This window comes from Toxotes jaculatrix, chromosome 8 (genome assembly GCF_017976425.1).
Source record: "Toxotes jaculatrix isolate fToxJac2 chromosome 8, fToxJac2.pri, whole genome shotgun sequence".
In the NCBI taxonomy this organism is placed as follows: Eukaryota; Metazoa; Chordata; class Actinopteri; family Toxotidae; genus Toxotes; species Toxotes jaculatrix.
In genome coordinates, this window is record NC_054401.1 from 13,087,662 (window position 1) to 13,113,327 (window position 25,666).

The following is a 25,666-nucleotide window of genomic DNA, read 5'->3' on the forward strand; positions in this document are numbered from 1 at the left end:
GACTGAAGGATTTTTATAAAAGGTGTAAAATGTACTTCCCAACTTGATACTCAATCATGAACACAGAAAACGCTTTATTTTCAGGGCCATATCAGACAGCACAATTTGTTTACACTGAAAGATCTGTGAAGAAAAGTTATTATAAAAATACACTTTGTATAATAACCACAAATAATTTGAAATGTACACAAATTTCTCAGCACTGTGTTGCAAAGTGAATTAAACAAAAATATTTCAATAAGAAAACCAGACCTCAAGTACTTCACTTTAAGATGAGTACGGTACACAAACTCATATTTAGTCAAATGACTATACGCCAATAAAAACAAAATCTAAGAAACAATCTAGTTAAAATCACTGTGTTCAATAAACACATGCCACATTAACCAAGAAGAGGAAGAAAAGGCACCTGTTTCACTTCAATCAAGTTTAAATCAACACTGTGTATATGTCCAAACCACACTACCAGGGCATGTTCGCGCCATAAAAACCAACGTCACTTTCAAAATAACAGCAGTTGTATTTTTCTTGGACCAATTGGCCTTCCACTCAGTTCCTCTATTGCCGTTAAAGCCTCCTGACGAGACTCAAATACCACAGTTGCAGAGCCTTGAGGTTTGCCATGGTGGTCATATTGCAGTGAGACAGATCCAGGGATAATACTATATCCATAGCAAAAGTCATAGATTTCTTCACTTCTGATTTGGAAGGGTAAGTTGACTAACTTAACACAGGTGGGACCATTTAAATGCAGCAATGAGGCGCCAAAGTTGCCACGAATGCCATTACCCTTGTCGTGTGGAGCACAATAACCCACTGAACGAGGTTCACAATCGAAACCTCCATGGACTTGAGCCTGTGGATTAGTCATAGGTATATTACCATCACAAGGCATTCTAAAGTCACGGTACTCAGTGTTACCAGGGCGACAGGATGCCTCGCTGCTCCTGCCTGAGGACAATTTCTCTCGTGGCAGTGGCTCCTGCACCACTGGTGGATCAACACCCAACTGCTTCATCTGAGAACGTGAAATGCATCTCAGTATGACTTCTGACCCAAGAAACCGCTGTCCATTGAGCGAGAGTGCCCTCATAGCCTCTGCCTCAGACTGGAAGAGAACCAAAGCCTTCCCCGCCCCAGCACCTTTATGGTCAAGGAGCAAGAACACCTTGTCCTCAGTGATATGAAACCCACAAAAGAAGTCAATGATCTCAACTTTTCTAACATCAAATGGCAGGTTCTGGACAAACATACACATTTTCTCTGACTCATAGGGATTGTTGGGGTAAGATGGAGGCCGCTCCTGAAAGTGTTCTGAGTCTCCAGAAGCTCGGACATTCCTGCAGTGAGACTCCAAAAGGGTGATCATGCCCTCTCTTGTGATTGGGCGAGTATGAACCAATCGGTTCGAGAGTAATCTTGTTTCATGAGCTAAGGCATCACAGTAGTCACGCTGATTCTTGAACAGCACAAATGCAGATCTAGTTCTTTTCCCATCACTGCCTAAAAAGTGCAGAATCTGGTCATCCTCCAGCTTTGTGGGATGAAAAAAGTTTTTTATGTCTGCTTTTTCCACCGTATAGGATAGATTGTCCAACAAAACACAGTAGTTGCCGTCAGAGGGATGAATGGGCCTCTGGGCCAAAGGTGACGGTGATCTTGCATGATGTCGTGGATTCCTCTGATTGCGAAAAGGTGATCTGTCTCTTTCAAAGCTGTCGTCCCTGTTGACAACCATTGGTAATCTACCAGTAGCCCGATGCCAGTCGTTTACTGTTGTCCTGGAAACCTCAATATACCTTGACCCAATGTATCTCCTATGCCTCTTCAGGCCTTCCCTTGCATCCTCTCTTGTTGCAAATTTGACAAGACCTTTCCCATCGTTTACACCATATTCATTTTTCAACAAAATTATTTCATCAATAAGCAAACCACTGAAAAAATCGCTTACTTCCTTTTCAGTCACAGAGAAGGGCATTCCTCTCAGAAACACACACAAGAAGTCATCATTACCGTTTAAAGCCCTCTGGTGTTGGGGGGGAGGGGTATGACCCGATCTGCTACCTGATCTCCTGCTCACCTGAGGGCCCAAAGATCTTCTGGCACGTCCCGCATTATCCTCAAATCGCCTCCTTTGATCAAGTTCCAAATTTTTTGTACTTCTCTCAAGCATGCTCTGCATCTCCGCTTTACTACTGAGTAGCAATGTAATGGGTGAATCCTTAATGCAACCCCCTGACCGTGTCATGGCTCGTCTTGCATCTTCATCCGAAGCAAAGACAATGAAAGCTTCCTCTCGCTCTCCACCAATTATATGCACCCCTCCATCTGGGATTTTGAGACCAGTGAAGAACTTGCGAATATCCTCAGAACCTGCTGTGATTCTCAGTCCCTGTAAACGGATGACGACTGCCATGCTGAAGCACAAACAACAGCACCTGCAGACAAAAGGGTATAGAATAGCATTATTCCCAAAAGAGCTTCTCTAGCGCAGTCATTCTCCTAGTAATGTGAGGTAAAGGACATCAGAGACAAGGCGCCACCAGGACAGTCAACAACAGCCCACAACAGCCGCCATAAAACAGACAAGACTGCAAATTTCAGATTGAAGTTAACAACAACATACCACAGCTCACACTCTAGAGTGGGAAGTCTCAACACACAATATCAACTGCCTGTGTGTCTGCCCTTTGTGTTAAAAAGATTAGAGATTAATGAAGTAAAATATGAACAACACATCCTTTTCCAACCAAATACTTCTTTAGAGTACATCCAATCAAGTTCCACACGACTCTGCACTTTACCATCATTATGGAGATATTTTTGAAAACACCAATGACACAGCATTTGCCAAATATATTCAAAAATGCTAGCTTGAACCACTAAACACAAACCATTAAAAATAGCCTGACAGTTATTTATCTGCCACAATTATTTCCTTTTTGCCCTAGGTCAATTTCACCAGATGATTTATGCAAATGCACCACTGGAAAATGAAAATCAATCCATAATATATTAAACGCTCGTGCAGAAAATGTTGCCGCCTTCACATTTAAGTAAGACAATATCATACTTAAATCTTTGGGTAACTATTAAAATCCTCACATATAATCCCAACTAAATACCAATATAAATATTGGTATTTAGAAGAATGAAGTCTAATAGACTAAACCCGTCTTCTGAATATTAAAAGACTTAACACGGGTCATCTTCCAGAGAACGACGATCCGCAGCATTGCCAGTTGCCATCATTTTGTTTATGACTTTTCCCTCAAAGACCAGTATTAATCCTGCATCCAGGTGTTGCGCATCACATTGGTAGTTCAAAAAACCTTCCAGGTAGTATTTCAAGGTGAATAAGTCACCAATAAAACTGGAGTAGAACGAGTATTCTCGGTTGCATTTGAAGGTGCTTCGGAGTGGGAGAGCGTTGTTGATCCATCATAAATTCAGTCCTGAAATCCCGACTTGGAAGAGGCAGTTCTTCAGCACCACCTCTAACACCACTTCTTATTTCCTTGTTGTAAATTCAGTCTGAACATTCCGCACTTCTCCACTGGCATCGAAATTTGACATTAGCTAACTGCCAGTCAAACCATAAAGTTGGGTAAAACGAGCAATGGTCGATTGGCAAGTCGAGGGCGTGGTAAGGCCTCCAGGTTCTCCATCCTTGTTGTTAGATCCACCGGGCATGAAAAATTCACTAAGTAACAGTGTCACTCCAGCTCAGCTAAACAAAAACACCGTACACCACACATCACTATCTTGTCACTGTTAATATCAACGGTACTTCATCACCCAACCGCAACGCTAATCGGCGCTAAATGACCAAACACACATAATCTTAGACTACGGTAAACGGTGTGTGCAAGTTAACTTTTCAGGCGCAGTTCGTTTGTTAAGTGGGTGCCAAACAATGCAAACGTGCTTGTCCAAACAAAGCTTAGCTAAAAGTCGAGCTTAACCACCGTTAGACGTAGCCAGCAAGGCTTCTCCCTCCCCCGTTAGCTTGTTTGACAGTCAACACTGACCTGCGGCAATAAGAACGTATTCTTTATAAGTAACACCACGGTATAGCCACCTAACGAACGGCAAAAACTTACACAACTGACAACCAGAAATTCTTGTATAAAATCGAGGATAAAGCAGGGAACGGGGTTAGTTAAATTCAACGTCGTGTCACTGCAGTCTCGAAACAGACGGAAGAAGCTGCTGCTGCTGCTGCTGCTGCTTCTTCTTCTTCTTCTTCTTCTTCTTCTTCTTCTTCTTCTTCTTCTCTGCTAATGTCGGGCCGCAAACCAACGTGACAGATGCGTGCCGCCACCTACTGTACCGGAGTGTGTGTGACGTGAACAGTCTCAGTCAAACTACAAAAGATAACACTGTATTACCAAGGGGGGAGTTGTAGGTTTCAGCAGTGAGGATCACTTCCGCGTTCAAAAAGCTGCAGTTCCTCGGCTGCCGCTGGGGGCTGGCTCCAGAAGTGAGCAATTCTCCATTGACCCCAATGTTAAAATAGCCAACTTTAAAAACATATTTACAGCCTGGTACATTTTTTTGTTTTTGGTCTCTATTGATAGTTTCCACCTCCGTGAACACTGTAGTGTTATTTAGGCTTAGCTCCGTCAGTAAGCGGCTGCTGTTTGTGTGCTGCTGTAACTGTAAGTGGATAGTGGATGGAGGCAGCGGTGAAAACCGGTAAATATTAAATATTAAACATTTTAATATATTATTATCATCATTATTTTTTATTGTTATCATTAATAATAATAATAATAATAATAATAATAATAATAATGTTTTTTACTTTTTAATATATTTTATCAATATGAAATAATGATTGTTTCACAGTTAAATAACAGGCTAGAAATAAATTTCCCCCCACAACTCCACCAAACCCTGCAGCTCCATCTAAAACCTCTCTATCTGAAACAGTCATGTTTAAAACAGCAGCAACATTATGATCTATGTTGTATGCTGTGTGTCGTGGTCGTACGGGGTCGAGCTAGTCGGGTCGGACTCGGAGACTGTCGTGTGGTGGATGTAGCTGTGTGTAGCTGCCGCTTAGCTTGTTAGCCTAGCTGATTAGCCTTAGGCTAGCTCGGTTGCTCCGAGCTAAGTGGCCGGGTTCTCGGCCGGCTGACCCGTAGAGTAACCGCCTCTTCGCCAAATATGGAAAGTACACTCCCACTAAAATCCAAGATGGCGCAGCTCAAATGCCCATGGTTTGGTCACAAAACCAACTCCCTGAAACCAATGGGCGACGTCACGGGTGCTACGTCCATGTTTCATACAGTCTATGTGTATTACCCGCATTGATCTCGCTTCTCACTCTGACAGAATTTTGAATGCAGTGATAATATTCAATCAAAGTCCAACTCTTCCACAACAAAGAACAGCTGGCAGCCAGTGGGCTCTGATCCGCAACATCTGTCTGTCGTCATGGTAAACAAGTTTGACTGAGCCCCGTATTACTTTGACTCTGAAGTCATGCAATTTACATGAAAACATACCTATGTCTTTCAAGAAGGCGAGACCGTTGCGATCTGTACCCCATCCTTTGAAGACAATTACATTTCATAAGTTATGATTTCTTGTACTGTGTGAAATCATAACGATGGCATGGTACCCAGAGAGTTCTGATCTCAATATCATTGAGTCGGCACCCTAACTCAGGGTGGTGGCTGGCTTTATGGAGAGTGTGGGAGCCGTCCCCATCTCCCAGCATGCCCCAACAGTATATACATGTATAGACGGCACCCTGACTCAGAGTGATGGCTGACTTTATGGAGAGTGTGGGAGCCGTTCCCATCTCCCAGCATACCCCAGCAGCATATGCATGTATAGACAGCACCTTGACTGAGATGAGAGTGCACAGGCTCTCGAGCCTGCTCGGGGGGCGTCACCCAGCCCTAGAGAGGAGCATAAGAGTGCCCACGAAGGAGGATTTGTGTTGTCAACCAGAGTACTTGCTGTTGCACCTATTAACCTGTCCATAATTGTTGGCTGTGTGCATTGTTCTGTTTGAGTGTCAGCCACCATGGGGAAGTTGTTTAAGTCCCCTGAGTGAAGCTGCAGCTCATCAACAGATCTATGAAGCATGCTGTCCACCTCAGAAATTCCAACTCTTAAATGAGAATAAATGCAGTTAAATCACAGAAACTATCGGTCTCGGTGCTGCTTTATCATAGTAATATACAGTAATGCACAGTGGCCTTCAGTCTTGGTGCTGCTTTATCATAGTAATATCCAGTAATGGACAGTGGCCTTTGGTCTCGGTGCTGCTTTATCATAGTAATATACAGCAATGCTATATTCTCTGCTGTTGTTATGTGTGTTTGTGTATATTTTTGCCACTTTTATGTATATATAGTATATTTATTTAATTTCTGATAACTTTAATTTCTAAATTGTTTTGGCAGTGTTGGAGTTGGAGATTGTTATAATATAAATATTGTTAAAACATGGCTGTTTGTGTTAAATGTCTTTTCTTTTTTTGGGGGGGGGGGGGGGGGGCTCGGAGGGGGTGTCGCTCAGGGAGTAATTCAATGTAGAACCGCCACTGTTGATAGCTCAGACCCGCAGTGCGCTCTAGGGTTCGCGCCAGCTGTGTTCCCACATCATGTGATGTTGTTTAACACAGCAGCTACAGCCAGAGAGACACTGTGAGGATCAGTGTGGAATAAAAGGTATCCCAAAGACATGTCCACAATCCCTCCCGCGGGTCAGATTGTCAGTGTTGTTGTAACTTACAGGTTGGCCAAACTAAGACACTTTCGGGGAGGCTTGGTTTTCGCGACTATTTGTGCTCTCGGTCTCCCCTCCAACTCTTGGCGAACTATGTGAGCTCATGCTAGCTCGATAGTACCAGCATTCACCCAGGCTGAAGCTGGGGCGCAGGAGCAGCAGCGGAGCCACTGAGGCAACGATCGTTTCCGACAGCTCCGTATGGATTTGACGTCGGCATACATTGTTGCTTGATGTTTTACAAAGGGACGATTACCAGCGATTTTGAAGATGGGGGAACCTTGTGACCTTAAGCACTTCGTAAAGTGAGTATCTCGTGAATCGACGACGTTGAACTTAGGTTTACGTTAATTCTGGTAAAACCATCTTACTACAATCAAGACAAAACATCATTAGCTAGCATGCTAGTAAAGCCGGGTGCACAGACCCGAGTATGTGGGTCCATTATATACTAAAACGGAAACGAACAGCAGACCCTTCCTGCTTATTCATTAAATCGAAAAAGTAACCAACTCCTCACTAGTCGAGAAAGTCGTAATAACTAAGACTTTACACACTCGGTACAGCTCAGCGATCGATAACTAAAATATAAGTAGCGTTAGCCCATAAGCTGCTAGTGGCGACAGTTAGCTAGCCTAGCTAGCGTTAGCTGCTGACGCTAGTGGAGTTTTCGGCTAGCCGTCTACAAACAAATGTGGTGGTTCGCCTTTGCTGTGCTGACGAAAAAACACGTTAAACGTCACACTTAGTATACATTATACCACTTACGGACTAGTCAACATAAACAGCACGAATTATACACAGCACAACACCAGCTAAGGCTATCTTTAAAGATGGCCCACGAAAGCTCTCTGTTGGTGTTAGCTTGCCCAAGTTAGCTTAGCTGCTGCTGACAATTTTTTTTATAAACCGGCGTCACAGTCGAATAGCTATGTTCATCTTGGCTTACCTGCCTGCTTACTACTTCTATAAGTGCTGTACTGAGATTTCTCAGCACGTCTTGACAGAATGTTAAATTAAATATATAGGTTTGCTTCCCATCTTCTATTCGTTTTCATAGTGGGTAGATTCATCCATTTAAAGGCCATGTTTTGGCTGCATCCACTCCTCCCGCACAGGCCATGCTGAAGTCAGTTTCCTAATTTGCTTCAGAGCGGTCACAGTTTGTTTTCCTAAGAATGTCAACGTGTTTATATTTCATATAAATCTTCATTCTTCGGGTACACTTTGTTTTCTGTAGTCCATTTGCTTGCGCTTTACATGTCTCATAATGAGATGCATGTCCTCTTCTCTACCTGCATCCATGTTTTTCATCTGTCTTCGCCCATGATAGTACTATTTATAAACCACAGACGAATGTAACCTTTTATTTTTGTTGTGATGCAGCTAAAGCGACAGCAATGTACCACCAAGCTGAGTAAAGGGGGGATCTTTGTCTTATAGCAGACACACTCACTGAGGCGTGCAAAGGGTCTCTCTCCAATGTTACAGAGACCCTTTGCACTGAGGCGTGCAAAGGGTCTCTGTAACATTGGAGCAATAGATAACAAGAATCTCAGGAAGGGACGTCTGCAGAAGTCGTTAATAGTCAACGGCTGAAAGCATGTGACACTGCATACTGTTTGACATGGTGTACATATATAGACAGTGTGTTTTCCACAAGCATATTATTGAACATTTTATGTAGTGTGTAAAATAAACAATTGAATTTCTGCACTTCCCTTAGATGCTGATGATGTCAAAATTAAGAAGGTTCCTAACAGAGTAGCTGTAAGCTGTTGTGGACAAATGAGACTCAGTTCACTGCAACCCTATCTTTCTTTTTGTCAGGTGTGCCATCACTTTGGAGGGCTCATTTCTCTGATTTGGATTATTCTTGGCCAGCAGCCTCTTCAGGCCTACTAATCCTAGACGAGTTTCTGAATGGACACACTGCTCAGGTCAGAGATCAGGTATTAGACTGCACAAATGCAACTCACAGTGTGTATCTTGTTTAGAGTAGTTTAACCTAAATATCGAAACAATTTTGGTTCTGTTTTGTTTTGGATGCCGTATGTGCACATCTTTCTCACTGCTATTTACGGTTAAAACATTTAGAGTTCAAGGTCATCCCAAGCTCAAGGCTCTGTCATTATTAATACACTGCATTTTTCTGGTAATTAAGAATACAAGACTGTCCTCTAAAACAAGTTTTGGACTTTCTTAAACGTAAACATTAGAAACCACGTTGTCTTCACATGTCGTTACCTATTTATTTATTCCCGCCTGGCCAGTGTATAGATGGCAGGTTCTGTTTTGTGCAGTGCAGCAACAGTACACAGTACATTTGTGCCTATGTAGGAGTATACAAAGGTAGAAATGCTTCTAAATAAAACACAAAGAAATATAATTTAAAACTCTTGCATGAACAAAATGACTACACCAACACAATGATTAGTACTGGATATTACATATGATATGGCATTCCTAAATGTGGTGTAAAAAATTGTTTTTGCAACATCAAGTGAAAAGGTCGAAGTTCTAGGTTTAGTAGGTCCAGTCCTTCAATCATTTGATTTTAGGCTGCTTCTTATAGCTCTTACTATATTACTGAATGTCCCTGCAGAAGTGTCTCATTTTGAAGGTCACACAGAAAAAGGAAAAAATTAAATCCTAAAGGATTGAATGACCCAGTTGTTGCCTAGCACCCATATTGAGCCTGTCCTAAGGAAACATGAACACTTTAATAGAACAAAAAGAGGATAAAAACCCAATTATTTTAATACTTGTTTTACATGTTGAATTCTTAACATCTCTGGGCTTCTTTGTTTAATTGTAATTTGTTTATTTCCACCCTTATTTAAGGGACCCTCATAGATCTTCAAAATATACTTTGTTTTGTTTACAGTTTGTTAGCTGCTGTTTTTTTGTTTTTGTCCGCTTAAAATCTGCTTGCTTAGGGTTAGTGATAAATATGAATTAAATTAAGTAGTTGACACATAAATGATCGCAAAAATAGTTAAACTCACGTTCATCCCATCATTATCCCATCAACACAGATTTTTTTCCGTTTTTTCCACGTAACCTAAATTTTTTTTCTACTATAAAAATTCAGGATCTGTTGTAAAGGGGAAAACACCTAAAACACTGCTGAAGTGGTATAGAGCTGTTATGTAGTCAACTCCGTCATCTCAGCTCTTGTATGCCTTCAGGTTTCCTTTTGTGCAACACTGCTCAAGGTATATTCTATCAGTCTATCTATCATAGACAGATATATATATACATATATATACACATACATACATTCCAAATTTATAGTGGCCATAGTGGGTTTGTATGGTTTCTTTGTGTTATTGAGAAACGCCATGCTGAGCATTTTTTTTGTAAATTCTTCTGCTCAAATAAATAAGACATTTTTCATTTATTTTGTTTTGAAGTTGCTGTGGCCACCTACTTCTTCCTTTCAGCTATTCCAATCTTCCGCTCTCTGTGTAAAACTTGGGGGTGAATTCAGTATAACTATTATTTATTGGCCAACAAATTTGATAGCACAGGAGTACCTTCTATCATCCACCCTGTATTTAAATCTATTACTTTCAGTCACTGTCACTTTCATTGTCACTGTGTCAAGCTGTGCAAGTAGCCTAGACACACGCTACTATGACATGACTGCAATGTCTTGATCCATGGAGTTTTGGTTATGTATTATATGTAGTTCTGTACGAGCTGTGCAAATTGATTTCTATCTTTCGTCTTTTTCATGTTGCCATGGCATCCTTACTTAACCACAGAGAAGAGGGGAGTGGTGCTTCAGTAAGTTTGAACACAAAGCTAACGAGCATTTTACCAGCCTTTGTCATGATACCATCACTGTGTCTAATTTCACATTTTTCAGAAAATTCAGGTTAGTTTATTTGTGTTTTCCTCTTATTTGTAGGTGAAGGTTGAGGGCCTGTCCAAGGCAGCTCTAATGAAAAGCCTAACTCCCAGAGTGATGCTGTCCAACCATTTTTTGCCTAAAGGGACCAAGACAAAGGTCAACCTAGAGGATCAGGGTCGTCAGAAAGTGTCCTTCAGCTTCTCACAGACCAAGAAGCCACTGCAGAGCCTGTTGTTCATCCCTGCCAGCCCTGACAAGTCTGTCGCTGAACCCCAGGCTGCCTTGTCACAGTCACCCTCAGACAAAGGAGGGAATAGTACAGACAGCAAAACTGAACAAAAGCAGACGCCCATGGTGCCAACATCAATAGCAGAGACACCTTCTCAAACACCAGTCTCCCCAACCACTAAACTGAAACAGGACTTAGCGAAGATGCATTTCAAGAAGCAAATTCTCAGTGTCTCTGTGACGGCTGAAGAGAAACTAACATCTTTTATGCCAGAGGAGCAGCACTCCTCTGAGCTGCAGGTTTTGCAAATGTCAACAAGTAAGAGTGAAACTGAATTCCCAACACCCCAGCCTCAGAATGTCACCAGTGTCTGCCCATCTGAGAATGCTCACATCGAAGTCTCTGAGACAAGAGTGGCCCTGAGCATCAAGAAGCCCGCTGCTTCCTCAAGAAAAGATGGAGAGACCTCAGGTAGTACTGAGCAGGATAATAAGGTAAACAAAAGGAAAACCAGGTCCCAGTCTGATAGTGCTCCCCCTGGCTCAGAATCTGATGGAGATTCGGTCCAGATGTCTTCCAGTCACAAAACAGGTGACTCCAAAAGTAAAATAAACTCTGAGAGCAGAAGCAAAGAGGTTAAAAAGTCTTCCTCTGGTTCACATGTGGAGGAAAAGGAAAAAAGTTCCTCTAAGCGGTCAGAGAATCATGAAAGGTCTTCTAGTTACTCCAAAACAGACCGTGATTCTAGACACACATCATCACGCTCGGCTCGATCAGACAAAGATCGCAGAAGGTCCAGGTCTAGATCACGGTCTCGATCAAGAGGATCTCGAACAAGTTCATCTCACTCCAGATCAGAGCGGTCCAGAGGTGACAGAGGATCACGCTCAGAAAGGTCATACTATCATGATTCTGACCGGAGATCACACAGGAGTTCCCCACGTAGAGAGAGAAGACGTTCTCGATCTCGCACTGACAGAACTCGGGACAGTTCTGACTCAGAGGATGACCATAGGAAGACAAGGACTAGGACAAGTGACTCAAGTAGATCATCTGTCCATTCAAGCTCTCATAAAGAGTCAAAATCCTCTTCTTACTCAAAATCTGAGAAAGGCTCTAAATCTGTAGATTCTCCTCACTCTTCAGAATTAGATAAAAGAACACAATCATCAAAGTCTGAAAGGACTTCAAAACGATTATCAGACTCTGATTCGCAGCGCAAGTGCTCTCCTGATTTGGACTCCAATTATCGTAAATCAAGCACCCATCACAAGTCAGAGACCAACAGCAAATCCTCTTCTTCCAGTGTGCATACCCTTTCTCAAACTAATGAAAAATGCCAAAAAAGCAGCTCCAGTGACTCTGAGGTAGATCATAAGGGAAAATCACAGGGCTCTGACAAAAGCTCTGGCACAGATGAGAAGAGTAAAAACTCTCTGAAGAAAACCAGTCGGCCAGACTCGAAGCAAATAACTCCGTCTAGATCTTCTGTGAAAACCACTGGACATGATAGACAATCAGGTGACGTGTTTCACAGCTCCAGCAAAGTGCCATCAGGTGCAACCAACGCAGAAATTTGTTCTCGGAGTGAAAAAGAAACATCAGATTCCCATCAAGATGGAAATGAACTTAGTAGTCAGGGTGCTTGGGAGATGGTTTCATGTACTGAAAAGGGTTTACAAGAATCATCATCCAAAAGAGCAAAAGAAACAATATCAGGTCTTGAAGTTGAGAATAAAAATACCTCAGCTATAACCTCAAGTGAAAGCCTAAAGCATGTAAATGCCGCCCTGGAAAACTTGACCAATGTGAAGGATAGCCTTTCTTCTAATAATCGACCACATGTGAACTCAGATGCAGCTGTCTTAAATTCATGCAGTAGTAATGACAGTATAGTGTGCAACCAGGACAAGAAAATCATTGACTGTTCACCAGAGTCCGAGTCCTTATCCAATACAGCGGATATACCTGTCACACATGATGTCCAGCAGAACACTAAACCAGAGACTGTTGAGCTCAATAAAGTCAATAAGCAGTCTGACACAAGTGTGCCTCTCAAATTGGAGTCATCATGTCTTGAATCTGAGAACCAGCTAACTATGGATGCTGTTAAAAAGAACAGCGGTACCACCAAAAAGTCCCGGTGGGATATTGTCGGTCAGGACACTTCAGAGAGTGATAATTCACAGAGGACACTTATTGCAGAGAGTAAGCCTACTGTTAAAAAAGTGGTCTCTGTCAAGAAAATAGAGTTTTCTAAAGACAATAGCCAACAAGACTCTGACATTCAAGATAATATTCAACAAGAGGCTGAATCACATTCCACACTGGTAAAGAAGACTGAGATCTCTAAGCAGGAGGTCGGCTCAGACAGCACACCCATGACCGATAAACGCAAAGACCAAAGTGAGCCTTCACAAGCAAGCACCAGCATTGACCACTGTGACTTAACACTGACTGTTTCTCAAAAGACAAACACGGATGAGCCTCCGCATACAAAGGATGCATCGCAGTTTGATGCAGCTGAAAAGATTAAGAGTTGGAATGGAAATGATCATGATGAAAAATCAAAGGACAGTGATCACAAAAGCAAGTTCAGCAAGAGAACATCACTTCATCAGGATTCATTAGGAGGACAGAGCGAGGCCAGTGATAGTGACAACTCAGAGTATGACTCTGATTGTGGTGAGGCTATAAAACGATTGCACTCTGTGGTGGTGGTGCCAAAGAATTCTTCCCTAACAATGGATGCAGAGGACACTGGAGACTCCTGCAGTCCTATGAATATTTCAGAACTGCGCAATTCTAATATAACAGGTGACATGAATACCCATGAAGTCCCAAATCAAGTTAGGTCTCATCAAAGACAGGGGAGTCCTTCTGCATTTGGGGTGACGAGTGGTCCATGTGCTGTTGTAAGTGACTCATCCAATAGCAGTATGCTATGTCAGTCCCAGAGCAATATGATTGATAGCACCAGCCACTCCGATGGTTCCAGCACCGTCAGTGCCCAGCCTTACATGGCTGGACATACCAGTGTCCATGGAAGTGCCACAGATCCTGCCCACAGCCTTGATAATTCCAGACAGTGTGAACAAGGGCACAAACAGCTTACTGTAAGCAGCAGAGGTGAACGGATGTACTCCCATTACCAACATGGTGATTTCTCAAATCCTGACAATGTCAGTGACAAGAATGGATTTGTCCTGGGTTGGGATTTATCGCAACCAGAGCAGCCAAGTAGTACGTACCAGCAGCCTGATAGCAGTCACGGGCCACAGTTACCAAACACTAAACAGACAGGAGCCTCTCCTAAGGGACCGGAGCACAGGCAGAGTAATGCCTCCTGGAGCCATCAATCCCCAAACATGCAGACTAGCAGAAAACCCTACCTCCATGCACATGAACATTATCAGGATCCTACATGTGAAATCCATCCTGATTCTCTAACTAATGACCATGATGACTACAGTGGGGATAAACTGTCAAATCTTAGTAAAACAGCTGTTGAATGGAGTGGACCTAACACTGCAGGGTCATCAAGCTTTGTACAAGGTCATGAAATAAGCAGCAACAGCAGGGGCTCTGTTGTGCCTGACCCCCCTAGAGATGACAGTTTTAGACCCCACAGAGGCAGGGGTCCCCCTAAGAAAAGGCGTCCAGAAATTGAGTCAGATTCAGACAATGAGGCAGAGGCCGGGCCTGCGGGGAAAAGGGAGCGCCAGGGAGATACTGACATCTCTAAGGAAACGCCTGTCAAAGCTGAGGTGCACCGTCCATCACTCACTCTGCAGGACTTTCAAGACGCTAATCGATGGAAAGATCTGGCCAAGTCTAAAAAGATGCCCCCTTACTTTGACTTGATTGAGGAGAACCTGTACTTGACTGAGAGGTAAGGTGGTGTCCTTCGCGATGGACACAAAATCTAAATTTGTTCAAACCGTGAATAACCTCCTAATAAAATGTTTTAAGTACTTTCTGGTTTGAGCTTTGAAAGTTTTTAAATGTTACTTGCAGAAAGAAGAGCAAATCTCATCGAGATATCAAGAGGATGCAGTGTGAGTGCCCGGTGCTTCCCAGAGAGGAGCGCTCAAGGGGAGTATTAGCATGCGGGGAGGACTGTTTAAACAGGCTGCTGATGATTGAGTGGTAAGTTGATTATTATTGATAAAGCTATAACAACGATTAATCGGGTTCCTTGGTTATAAAAATCTGGAAATCATTAAAGGGATTTACACAGGTAGTAGAGATAGCTGTAAACAGTTCAAATTCTATTTTATCTAATTTTCAACACCCAGACATATTATAATTGTTGATTTAGCAATAAGAAAACTAGCAACACTGGACAAGAGTTGGGATAAATCATTCTGTTTACCATCAAAATTCTGCCACTTCTGTCAGCAGTTAAACTGGATGTGCCAAAAACATGTAGGAGCCTGACCCTAACATTTTCTTACTTTTTTGTATTTTTTAAAATTCTTTCCAGCTCATCACGGTGCTTAAATGGAGTCTACTGCTCTAATCGACGCTTTCAAATGAAACAACATGCAGACTTTGACGTTATCCTGACAGAAGACAAAGGCTGGGGACTACGGGCGGCTAAAGATTTGACTCCGTAAGCTTCTTAAGTTTTCAGTAAAATGTTTTTCTACCATTTTACATAAAAGGTTCCCAAACGTAGCTATTATTTGTTGGGCTGCCTATCCTGTTGAATGAGATTAGGCCACACAATAATGGTGCTTGTGTTGTTTTACCTTTTGGACATTAAAAAAAAAAACAATTGTATTCCGAAATGAAATATTTACTCAAGTTAATGTTCTTAAATCTTATGGACTTGTTTGTTTTTGTTGCTATTTCAGAAACACCTTTGTTCTGGAATACTGCGGGGAGGTGTTAGACCACAAGGAATTTAAAACAAGAGTGAAAGAATATGCTCGCAATAAAAACATTCATTACTACTTCATGTCTCTAAAAAATAATGAGGTAAGAAATGATATGACCCATTCAATTAAGGTTTATATTTAAACTGCAATCTTGTTTAATGGTTCAGGTAAAGTGGTTGGCAGAAATACTTGACATTGCATTATGCCTCTTCAGATCATTGATGCGACGCTGAAGGGTAATTGCTCTCGGTTTATGAACCATAGCTGCGAGCCCAACTGTGAGACCCAAAAGGTAGAGTAGTAAAAGAAAGTGCTTCGATCATCCTTTTTTACAGGTTACCCTGCTTAAAACTGAATTACCTAATGATAATTTTGATCCCATTTCAGTGGACTGTCAATGGCCAGCTTAGAGTTGGATTCTTCACCACCAAGGCTGTCACTGCTGGAACTGAACTGACATTTGACTACCAGTTCCAGAGATATGGGTACTGTTTCTCTGCAGTTATTGTTTTTCCCACACTCCCACACTTTGTTGCAGAGTAAAAACAATTATCACCTGTAGATACATACTGCATGTTGACATGTTTAGGGTCTTAAAAAGTGGTTATTTTACCTTTAAACTGGTGGTTTTATTTTGGTGCCTTTGTTTTATTTAACCTTTCAGCAAAGAAGCACAGAAATGCTTCTGTGGTGCACCCAGCTGCAGAGGCTTCCTGGGTGGAGAGAACAGAGTTAGTGTTCGAGCAGCTGGAGGGAAGATGAAGAAAGACCGCAGTCGAAAGAGCGCTCTCACCACGGTCAGTTCAGTCATATTTGAAAGTCTCTCTGTCTGACATGCCTCTGGAGAACAATTATTTGCAAAGGAAAAAAATTGCTCCACAGTTGTGTAGTGGCGATGGTGTTTGTAATTCCTCATTAACTGGTCATTGTAATCGTGTAATTGTCATTGGTTGTCACCTGACTTCAAATGATGGTAATGTAGTTAAACCTGGCTAATCACAATAACACTTTATGAATCAGCTTCTTCAACATACCATTACCATTGCTTATTTGTCATAATGATGTTAGTAGTAGTAAATTATATCAATACAAATGTCCCCTCAAGCAGTCGTGACAAACAGAATTGTCACTAATAGCCTCATGCTGTCCTTCCACAGGTTGATGAGGAACTGGAGGCATTACTGGAGAATGGGGAAGGCCTGTATGATGAGAAACAGGTGGTGTCTCTCTGCAGACTAATGGTCCGAGTGGAAACCATGGAGCAGAAACTCATCTGTCTCAAGCTCATACAAGTATGATTTGAGTGATTCATGACTAGTTTCACAAAATAGTTTGTCTGCTTTCCTGTTGCTTGGTTATAATGTTGGGTAACAGTTGGTCTTATCATTTGCAATGTTTCTGTTGCACAGGATACTCAAAATCCATCATGCCTGAAGCAGTTCCTGGACCATCACGGATTGTCTTTGCTGTGGATCTTCATGGTGGAGCTTTCTGAAGCTAAAGGCAACAGTGCCAATAACATCAAGCTGCAGTTAGAGGTGAGATATGTCTTTGATTTTGCATTAAAGCGCCCATAATGTTGGTCACATTCCTCTATTTTAATTTTAAAATCCTTAAACCCTGTAAGGTCATATATACAGATATTTTTGATCACTGATAATATATTTTGTTTATAGATTATGAAGACCCTGGCGGTGCTTCCCATCTCAACTAAGAACATGTTGGAGGAGAGCAGAGTCCTGACCTTCATTCAGCGATGGGCCCAAACAAAGATTCTCCCTCAGCCTGCCGAGATGGATGGCTACTCCAGTGAGAACACCTCCCGTGCTCAAACACCCCTCAACACTCCTGATGGTTCCTCCACCAAACTGGGACCAGAGTTGGATGGTGACACCTCCAAACCTGCTGTGTACCGCCGCCTTAAAATCATCAGTGAAAACAGCCTGGACAGCGCACTCTCTGACGCAAGCAAAGCATCTGACGGGAAGGAGGAGGAGGAGGAGGACGATGATGAGGAAGAAGATGAATCCTCACATGCAGGACTTCCTGATGGAAAACAGGTGAAGGCAGACCCACTGTGTGAGGCTGCAGATCCAACAAAAGATACAATGGAAGAGTCAGAGAAAGAGGTCAAGACAGAGGAGAAACAGGAAGAGGCAGCGATGAGTTCAAGCAGTCAGCACCAACCTCAGACTGAGGAGGCAAAAGATAAAATGGAGTTGGATTTGGAGAAGAAAGACACTGAGATGAAAGAGGACACAAGTGAGGGTCTGAAGGAAGAACTTGAGGAGCCAAAGGAGATTAGTGAGGAACAGGAGAGTGGGGAGGAGCAGATCAGTCTGGCAGTGACAGAAAAGGCTGAACAGGAAAGTGACCAGTCTGCTGTAAAAGATCTTGAGCCAGAGAGTCAGTCCGTCCAAACAGATGTTGCTGATCCTCCACCTGAGCAGCCCTCAGAGGAGATGGAGGCCCAGGCAGAGACACAAGAGACTGACAAAGCTCCTCTTGGCAGTGAGGTGCAGCCTGGTGAATCTACCGCTGATGCTCCCCCAAGCTCTGAGAACGCAGAAGCCAGTATGCCCTCTGAGGTCACACCGGCCCCTGTGGACCCATCAGTGATAGGAACTCCTTCTCAGGATGAAGAGGAGGGTGTCTCAGATGTGGAGAGTGAGAGGAGTCAGGAGCCCCAGCTCACTGCTTTGGACATCAGTGGCATGGCTGCCAGGCTTCTGGAGAGCTGGAAGGATCTAAAGGTGAGATGTTGTCAAACATGTACAAAAATGTGAAGTATCACCTCTTTTCTGTTTGTGATTGTTATGGGTCTTTTTGTATTGTGAAGTTTGAAGTCAAAGTTGTGTTTGTCCTTTCAGGAGGTTTACAGAATACCAAAGAAGAGTCAGGTGGAAAAGGAAGCAAATGGTAAGTTAGTCTGATGCTGATTTTTGGCATAGCTATTTTTTTCAGTATTGTCTTGACTCATTAGATTTTCTCACAGATCGCAGCCGAGATCGAGACACAGCTTTGACACCACGCACCACCTCTGGTAGCCGAGAACGTGAAAGGGAGCGAGAGAAGGAGAGGGAACGTGACAGAGACAGAGATTATGACAGAGACAGAGATCGAGACTGGGACAGGGAGAGAGACAGAGATCGTGATCGGGACCGTGACCGAGTCTCTGACAAAACTCCCCGCAGCACAGAGAGACGGAGGAGACGCTCTGCATCTCCACCACCCTCATCCTATGAAAGGAGCAGCCGGCGCACTGAGGAACGGTAAGAATTCTCATCAGTGGGGGGAGACATTGTGGAATGGTTTCCAAGTGCAGTGAATAAACATACCATAGTGAAGTTTTGGCATTCAACAGTCTTGTTCTCTGAATTTTTAAGGTTTGACCCATCTAACAACAACAAGACACCAAGGGGAGTTGGTGGCAAGGAGCGCAACAAGCTGTCCACAGAGGAGCGCAGAAAGCTGTTTGAGCAGGAGGTTGCTCAGAGGGAAGCCCAGAAACAACAGCAGCTTCAACAGCAACAGCAGCAGCAGCTTCAAACTATGGCTTATGACCCTGCTCTGGCCTATGCCTCCAGCCCTGGCTTCATCACCTACCCCCCTGGATATCCCATCCAGACCTTTGTGGATCCCTCCAACCCCAATGCAGGCAAAGTACTGCTCCCTACCCCTTCAGTTGAACCCACCCTGACCTACGAACAGACTCCTCCTCAGCGTCTTGTCTCAGACATGGGACTGCCCTCTCCATCTTCCACTTCCCAAGCCACTCCAGTTTCTAGTCTCTCTCAGCACATCACCACCACCAACCTTGCCACTGGAAACCCCCAGCAGTATGTCCAGCCAACTGTAGCAACCCAGGACACAGGTGTAGCTGTCCTCTCTGTGCCAGCCCAGACGGCCCCTCAGGTACAGAGCCAGCAGAGCTACACCACTCTTTGGGACCCCACCACTCAGCAGGCAGTGACTGTGCAGACCCAGCCAGCACAGCAGTATGCCACAGCTCCGGCACAGGCCCAGACACAGACAGCCATCTATTACCAGGGCCAGCCATGCCAAACCATCTACAGTATCCCAACCGCTTACCCTCAGACTAACACTCCAGTTATACAGGTAGGGTCCCTCCTCTGGGGGTAATACCCTCTGGTATTTTGCTATTTTGGTATTTATTTTTACAGTTAATGTCAAGAATACCTCTTATTTAGTGAAATTTTATTACCCTTCAACTTCAAATCGAGTTTTGGCTGATGATTTTTTTTGTGTTGTGAGTTTTGTTTTGTTTTTTACCAGAATATTTAGCATTAATTAGACAATGTCCTTTACAATATCTAAAACAATAATAAAATGTTGTTGGGGGATAAGAGGATTATCTCAGCAATAGTGCAATGCTTCAAATTTTGACTCCACAACATATATTTAATTTTTATTGAATGCTACACTCAAATGCAGTGCAGTACATGCTTAACTCTACTTAGCAGATTTCTGGAATGTCTAGAGGACATGTCTGATCTGATTGTACTTTGTGTTTCTGAAGGCATACAGTGAACCCACAGCCAGCTACCTACACAGCCAGCCTGTGTATCCTGGCCATCAACAGGGAGTGGTGGTGCAGCAGGGAGGCACAGTCACCACCATTGTCACATCCCAAACTGTGCAACAGGTAACAAACACATGTTCCATCCGGTTTCTAAAATGTCTGGAGCGAAGAGAAATCTGCTTCCACTCTCTAATACTTTCTGATGTTTAAAGGCCCTATAAAATTGTGTCTTTCCTTTTGTAATCTGATGTATTTCCAGTTGAAACAGGATAATGTGGCAACGGGGCACAGTGAGGGATATTTCAAAATTGTTCCCAATATTCCAGGATATTATATAAGGAGAGTAAAGTAGTTTTGATTTGGTAAGAGGGACAGAGGGGTAGGATTGCTTAAAAATCTGTGATGGTTTTATCAAAACGTGACATGGGGGTTTATGTTTTTGTGCAGCATGGAGTTGTATTAAAGATGAACTGTTTTACAATTGCAACAATTTTCTAACAAGTTGAGGTCACAGTTTCAAAGGATCTTTGACATCTTTACAAATCCCAGACTTTGCTACATGAGGTTTTGAGGTGGCCCTCTTTCTCTCTGTGGCCACAAGGGGGTAGTACACATCTGAATTATGCAACCATTCAGAGCTGTGCTGGTCCAAGATCTGTCTCATACAATGACAAGGGGCCTTTTGAGAAGTGACTAAAGATGGAACAAATAAAAGAAAGGGCTCAGTGGGCCCATTTGTAAATAACAATCAGAATGACACATATGACTTTAATCAACGATCATCAAGCATGTGGCCTATGAATTTTCTTCTCCTAACAAAAACCTAAAAGAAATTGTTGGTACATAAAAGTGAAGCTACATGGATTTGCTGCTGATACTTCTTTTGTGCTGCTTCTTCTTCTATCTAGGAAATGATTGTACCCAACAATGTGATAGACCTGCCTCCTCCCTCTCCCCCCAAACCCAAAACTATCGTCCTACCTCCCAACTGGAAAGTGGCTCGGGACCCTGAAGGCAAGATCTACTACTACCATGTCATTACAAGGTTGGTACAGCAGTGTGTATATCTGATGTGTGTTTGTGCTTCTAGAAAGCCCCTGCATGTATATTTCTGTGTCACATTACTTCCCTTTGCGCATCAGGCAAACACAGTGGGACCCTCCGACCTGGGAAGGAAGTAGTGACAACACTAGTGTGGACCATGAATCTGAGATGGACCTGGGAACACCTACCTATGATGAGAATCCTTCCAAGGTGAGCTTTTAGCATAGACGGTTTTCTGTGTCTTATCACAAGTGAAATGTTTGGAGTAGTTGTGCGCTAGAATTTTTTTTTTTTTTTTTTTATTTATTTATGTTTTTGATAGACGCAAAATAGTGAAGAGAAAACTATGTCCCTTCATTTGACAATGAGGAAGAATCATCTTCACTTTTTTGTTGGGTTCCCAGAAAGTTTGCGCTTGGATGCGAAACATGATTATAGTGTTTGTTCCTTGAGGTAATTGAAGATGCAGCACCAGTGATTGCTTTCAGCTGTGTCTCAAGGGGGCGAAAAAAAAAAGGAAAAACCATCAGCACGACACCATATTCAGCGAGTGTTACATTCTCGACAATGACTCCTCCTCGCAAAATGGCTACATCAGAATCTACATGGAGACTTGAGATTTGAAAAGAGATGCCACTCACCCCACCCCCTGCTCAGTTGTCTGTCCCTTAGCCTCAAGGCTGCACAGGGAGGGGTGGCTTTGCTCATCTCCTCTTCCTCTGCCTCGTTTGTTTTCCCTCTTCATTTTTATCCTAACTTTGAGGATAATGAAAACCATCTGGAAGACCTAGCATTCATTTATTTGCGGTTTCTTAACTACGCAAGTGTCCCCTTTGTCTCTTTTAATGATTTTAAAGATGTAACCGTTTTTTTTTGTTTTGTTTTTTTAACTTGAAATGGAGAAATCCACATCTTTATGCAAAGTTCCCTGGCCAAGAACAGCAACAAGGTCATGGACCATTTCCCAACATGTGTTTAAACAGTGCTGGTGTCCATGTCCTGCCTTTGAAACTATGGCACATGCCCTGCACTTGTACACCGTTCGGTTTCACTGTTTCTCTTTTTTTTTTAGTCCCTGGCACTGTGTGTATGTGTGTGTGTGTGTGTGTGTGTGTGTGTGTGTGTGTGTGAGTCCTGTGTGCCTGCTTTAGATCCTCACCACTTTGTTGTGGGTGAAGCTAGTCAGCTGTTGCCTGTTTGCCTTTGTTGTTGAAGGCTGAGACCAGAGAGGCAGCATCCTGGCAGGATATCCCTGCTTTCTGTCAAGTAGCTTGGTGAGCAGGTGCTGTTTGATGCCCCACTGACCTTGATAGCTACTGTTTTGCAGCCAGTTGCCATGTTTGATTGAGCTGGTGCACAGGTGGGGCCTCACTTGTGGGTATAATTGCAGAAAATTACTCTGCTGGATTATGTCTGCGTGTGACACGGTAATGCTGTCTTCCACCACAGCTAAGAAAAAGTCTGATGAGAGAAGTAGAATTGGATGGGACTTTTGTTTGTGACAAGTTACACTTTCAAAGCCAGGGGTTTAATGGGAAACAAATTATGTTTGTTTGCAAACAAGCATTTTAATTAAATCATTCCTCTCTGCTAATGTGTTGTTTCAGTTCTCCACAAAGACAGCTGAAGCTGACACTTCGAGTGAACTGGCTAAAAAGAGTAAAGAGACATTTCGCAAAGAGGTGAGCCAGAACATGTTTGCAACTATGGTATTTAACTTCACATTTTCACACTTTGGACTATGTTAAACTGAATGTTCTGTATCAGCCCACACACGTTTTAATTAGCCTTTGTCTTTACCTGTCCTTTTTTGTGTGTGTTACACAGATGTCCCAGTTCATCGTGCAATGTTTAAATCCTTATCGGAAGCCAGACTGCAAATTGGGACGCATCAGCAACACAGATGACTTCAAACACCTGGCTAGAAAGGTACGATTAAACAATAAGAGGTTTAGACAAGCGGTTAGTATTTCCATTAATCCCTGAGAAAGCTTTCAGCCTTCCACTGGCCTCTGTGTGGTCAGAGCACAATGAAAGTATTGGTCAGCTTTTAACATAAAAGGAAAAGTTTTCAAAGTTTCCCTCAAACCAGAGCTAAATAGTTGAGCTCCCACGGTTTCTTTCTCCAGCCAAATGTTTTTGTATTCTGCCTCTGCAAGAGACTGAGAGCATATTGTACATGTAAACTATTATCTGCCTTTCTTTTGTTTTACTCATTCCTTTCTAAAAAGCTCTTTGCAACCAGCCTTTCTTCAAAGGGCAGCATTCTTTTTTTCTATGACTCCCAGTGGATCCGTGGATTGTGTGTGTGGGGAGTGGTTTGCACTGGAGTGCCACTCGGACATGCCAGGACTCTGAGGACATGGGCACAATAAACAGAAAGACGAGCTGGGGTTCACTCATTTAGAGATTGCGTTTTATCGTCTCAAATTATAAAGGGCAAAGTCACTAAAAGAGAATTAACCATCCAACCACTCTACCACAACTTAGATATACATTGTAATTATATCATTTACTGTAGTCTGGTGACAAGAAACATGTCTAACTCTTTCCTCATCTCTGCTCAATCTTCTAGCTAACTCACGGAGTTATGAATAAGGAGCTGAAAGCTTGCAAGAATCCAGAGGACCTTGAGTGTAACGAGAATGTGAAGCACAAGACCAAGGAGTACATCAAGAAATACATGCAGAGATTTGGCTCTGTGTACAAGCCCAAGGAGGACACAGAGGTCTACTAGTCTCTGAGGCCACATGTGTTACACTCACTCTGCGTCACAGCAGGAGAAGCACAGATCTGCCTTTCCGCTCACTCCTTCATGTATGAAATTGGCCAGCCTGAACCGTGAAGTAGTTTCTTACCTGTATTTATGACTAATAATTGCACTGCTGCCGAAGGAGCTCTCCAGGCCCCGTGGATCGTGGAGGAGCCCTGTTCTAGAGACCGTCAGAGACTCGAGTCGGGCTGAACGACCCGAGACTCCAGGTGCAGTGTTCAGGATGACACTGAGGGGTGCTACAGAGACTAATGTTCTCACTGACTGTTTGATTTTTAGCAATGTTTTTTTTTTCCCATTCGTGGCTCTTAAATGTTCCCAAGATGATCACCTCAATTCCACTTTTTAAATTCCTCTAGCCCTGAAGGAGGATTATTCAATGGAATCAGCTTTGGTAACATATAGTTCAAATTTCTTTGTTACTTTCCACTGTTAAAAAAATGGATCAATGACAGAACAGTCCAGCCCCCCACCTCTGACTCTGTATCTGGTGCTGCTTTTAACTGGGCTGTGGAGGTCCAAGCTTCCACTCCTCAAACCCTGCCTTCTTAACCACAAGACTTTGGAGCTTCTGTTGTTTTATGAATGCATGATGTAGGCTGAGGTCAGAGTGGTATCCTTATGGAAATTCCTACATTTTTCATGTCTCCTGCTTCAAGTAATATGCCCCTTTCTGGGGGATGAGCTTTTACTCATGATACACTTAGGGATTAGCCGGTGACTAGCAGGTTGGTGAAAGGGTTAGAGATTAATGTTTCTACGTCTTTTATCGATTTATGTATAATAACGGGAGCAGGGTTTGAATGCTATGTTTGATGTGCTGTTCAGCTGTGTGTCAGCTTTTCCTGATTTCCTGTCCCGCTCTTTTCCCAACTTGATCCCTCCTCTCACAGGAATAACGCTGAAAATGAAGGTTGTAGCATTGCGGTTTTAACAGGTTCTAAACATCTTGTGTGTTTCTGTTTTTTTAAATCATCATTGGTCCCGGCTAGACATTAGATGAGACACTTAGGTCGGCCTCGTTCCTCCATTATGTCAACACATTAATTTCCAAGCGTTTTACAGTGGTAAAGGTAGTTCTCATTATCATTAGGTTACAGATTTGTTGCAGCCTATTAAATTGCATTAAACAAAGTTCCTACATATGTATATTGCTTTATATGTGAATATTTTGAATAATAGTTTTGGGAATGTTTAAATAAGCAGACACTTTGTAAAAGGACTGTCATTTCATGATTGAAAGTGTAAATAATGTGTAAAGTTACCAAAGCTGTACACAGGAAACTAGGGTCAGGGAGCACAGTGAGCCCACCCATCCTCACCAGCTCAGCCCTCCTGATGCAGTTACCACATCAGTCTGTCAGACTTAGGACCCCACTGACTCACAGCCTCTATTTTATTTCAGTGGTGGGGGAGATTTCATGTGTTTTCTTTCTTCTTTTATTTTTGTTATTATTTTTCTATGTACAAAGTAAGTTTCACCCTACTCTACTGTAACTATTGTGTAAGCACATTGTCATACTGAGTGTACAAACATTTTAAAAGATAATAAACTTTTTTTGTAAAATTATATCCGTTTCCCTGCCGC

General features: G+C 42.8%; 2 protein-coding genes across 5 annotated transcripts; one reads left to right on the forward strand and one right to left on the reverse strand.

The window, feature by feature from the left end:
* Positions 1–54: 54 nt before the first annotated feature.
* Positions 55–7,950, reverse strand: rbm12bb (RNA binding motif protein 12Bb). Of its 2 annotated transcripts, none has more exons than XM_041045008.1 (2): positions 7,697–7,950; positions 55–2,438 (listed from the first exon to the last, which is right to left on the reverse strand). In XM_041045008.1, the coding sequence occupies exon 2, from the start codon at positions 2,414–2,416 to the stop codon at positions 503–505; it is 1,914 nt and encodes a 637-aa protein (XP_040900942.1). In that variant the 5' UTR covers positions 2,417–2,438; positions 7,697–7,950; the 3' UTR covers positions 55–502. The 2 variants fall into 2 exon arrangements, with proteins under 2 accessions (XP_040900942.1, XP_040900941.1); XM_041045007.1 differs by lacking the exon at positions 7,697–7,950 and adding an exon at positions 4,104–4,317.
* setd2 (SET domain containing 2, histone lysine methyltransferase) lies at positions 6,673–25,648 on the forward strand. Of its 3 annotated transcripts, none has more exons than XM_041045005.1 (22): positions 6,673–7,052; positions 8,578–8,699; positions 10,518–10,539; positions 10,664–14,727; positions 14,853–14,984; positions 15,322–15,450; positions 15,695–15,818; positions 15,933–16,010; positions 16,106–16,203; positions 16,383–16,515; positions 16,876–17,010; positions 17,128–17,256; positions 17,395–18,471; positions 18,589–18,637; positions 18,714–18,990; positions 19,105–19,837; positions 20,259–20,384; positions 21,170–21,306; positions 21,404–21,515; positions 22,913–22,987; positions 23,133–23,234; positions 23,881–25,648. In XM_041045005.1, exons 2-22 carry the CDS (start codon positions 8,671–8,673, stop codon positions 24,040–24,042), a joined length of 7,923 nt encoding a protein of 2,640 aa, XP_040900939.1. In that variant the 5' UTR covers positions 6,673–7,052; positions 8,578–8,670; the 3' UTR covers positions 24,043–25,648. The 3 variants fall into 3 exon arrangements, with proteins under 3 accessions (XP_040900939.1, XP_040900940.1, XP_040900938.1); XM_041045006.1 differs by having other exon boundaries at positions 8,578–8,687; XM_041045004.1 differs by lacking the exon at positions 8,578–8,699.
* The last annotated feature ends 18 nt before the right edge of the window (positions 25,649–25,666 follow it).

What these genes read in the sequence shown, in the direction of transcription:
- rbm12bb (XM_041045008.1), bottom strand. Translation starts at nt 2,416, where the DNA reads ATGGCAGTCGTCATCCGTTTACAGGGACTGAGAATCACAGCAGGTTCT.
- setd2 (XM_041045004.1), top strand. Translation starts at nt 7,018, where the DNA reads ATGGGGGAACCTTGTGACCTTAAGCACTTCGTAAA. An exon ending in TGTCTCTAAAAAATAATGAG is followed by an intron (nt 15,819 to 15,932) that starts GTAAGAAATGAT and finishes ATGCCTCTTCAG; the next exon opens with ATCATTGATGCGACGCTGAA. An exon ending in TACCAGTTCCAGAGATATGG is followed by an intron (nt 16,204 to 16,382) that starts GTACTGTTTCTC and finishes TTAACCTTTCAG; the next exon opens with CAAAGAAGCACAGAAATGCT.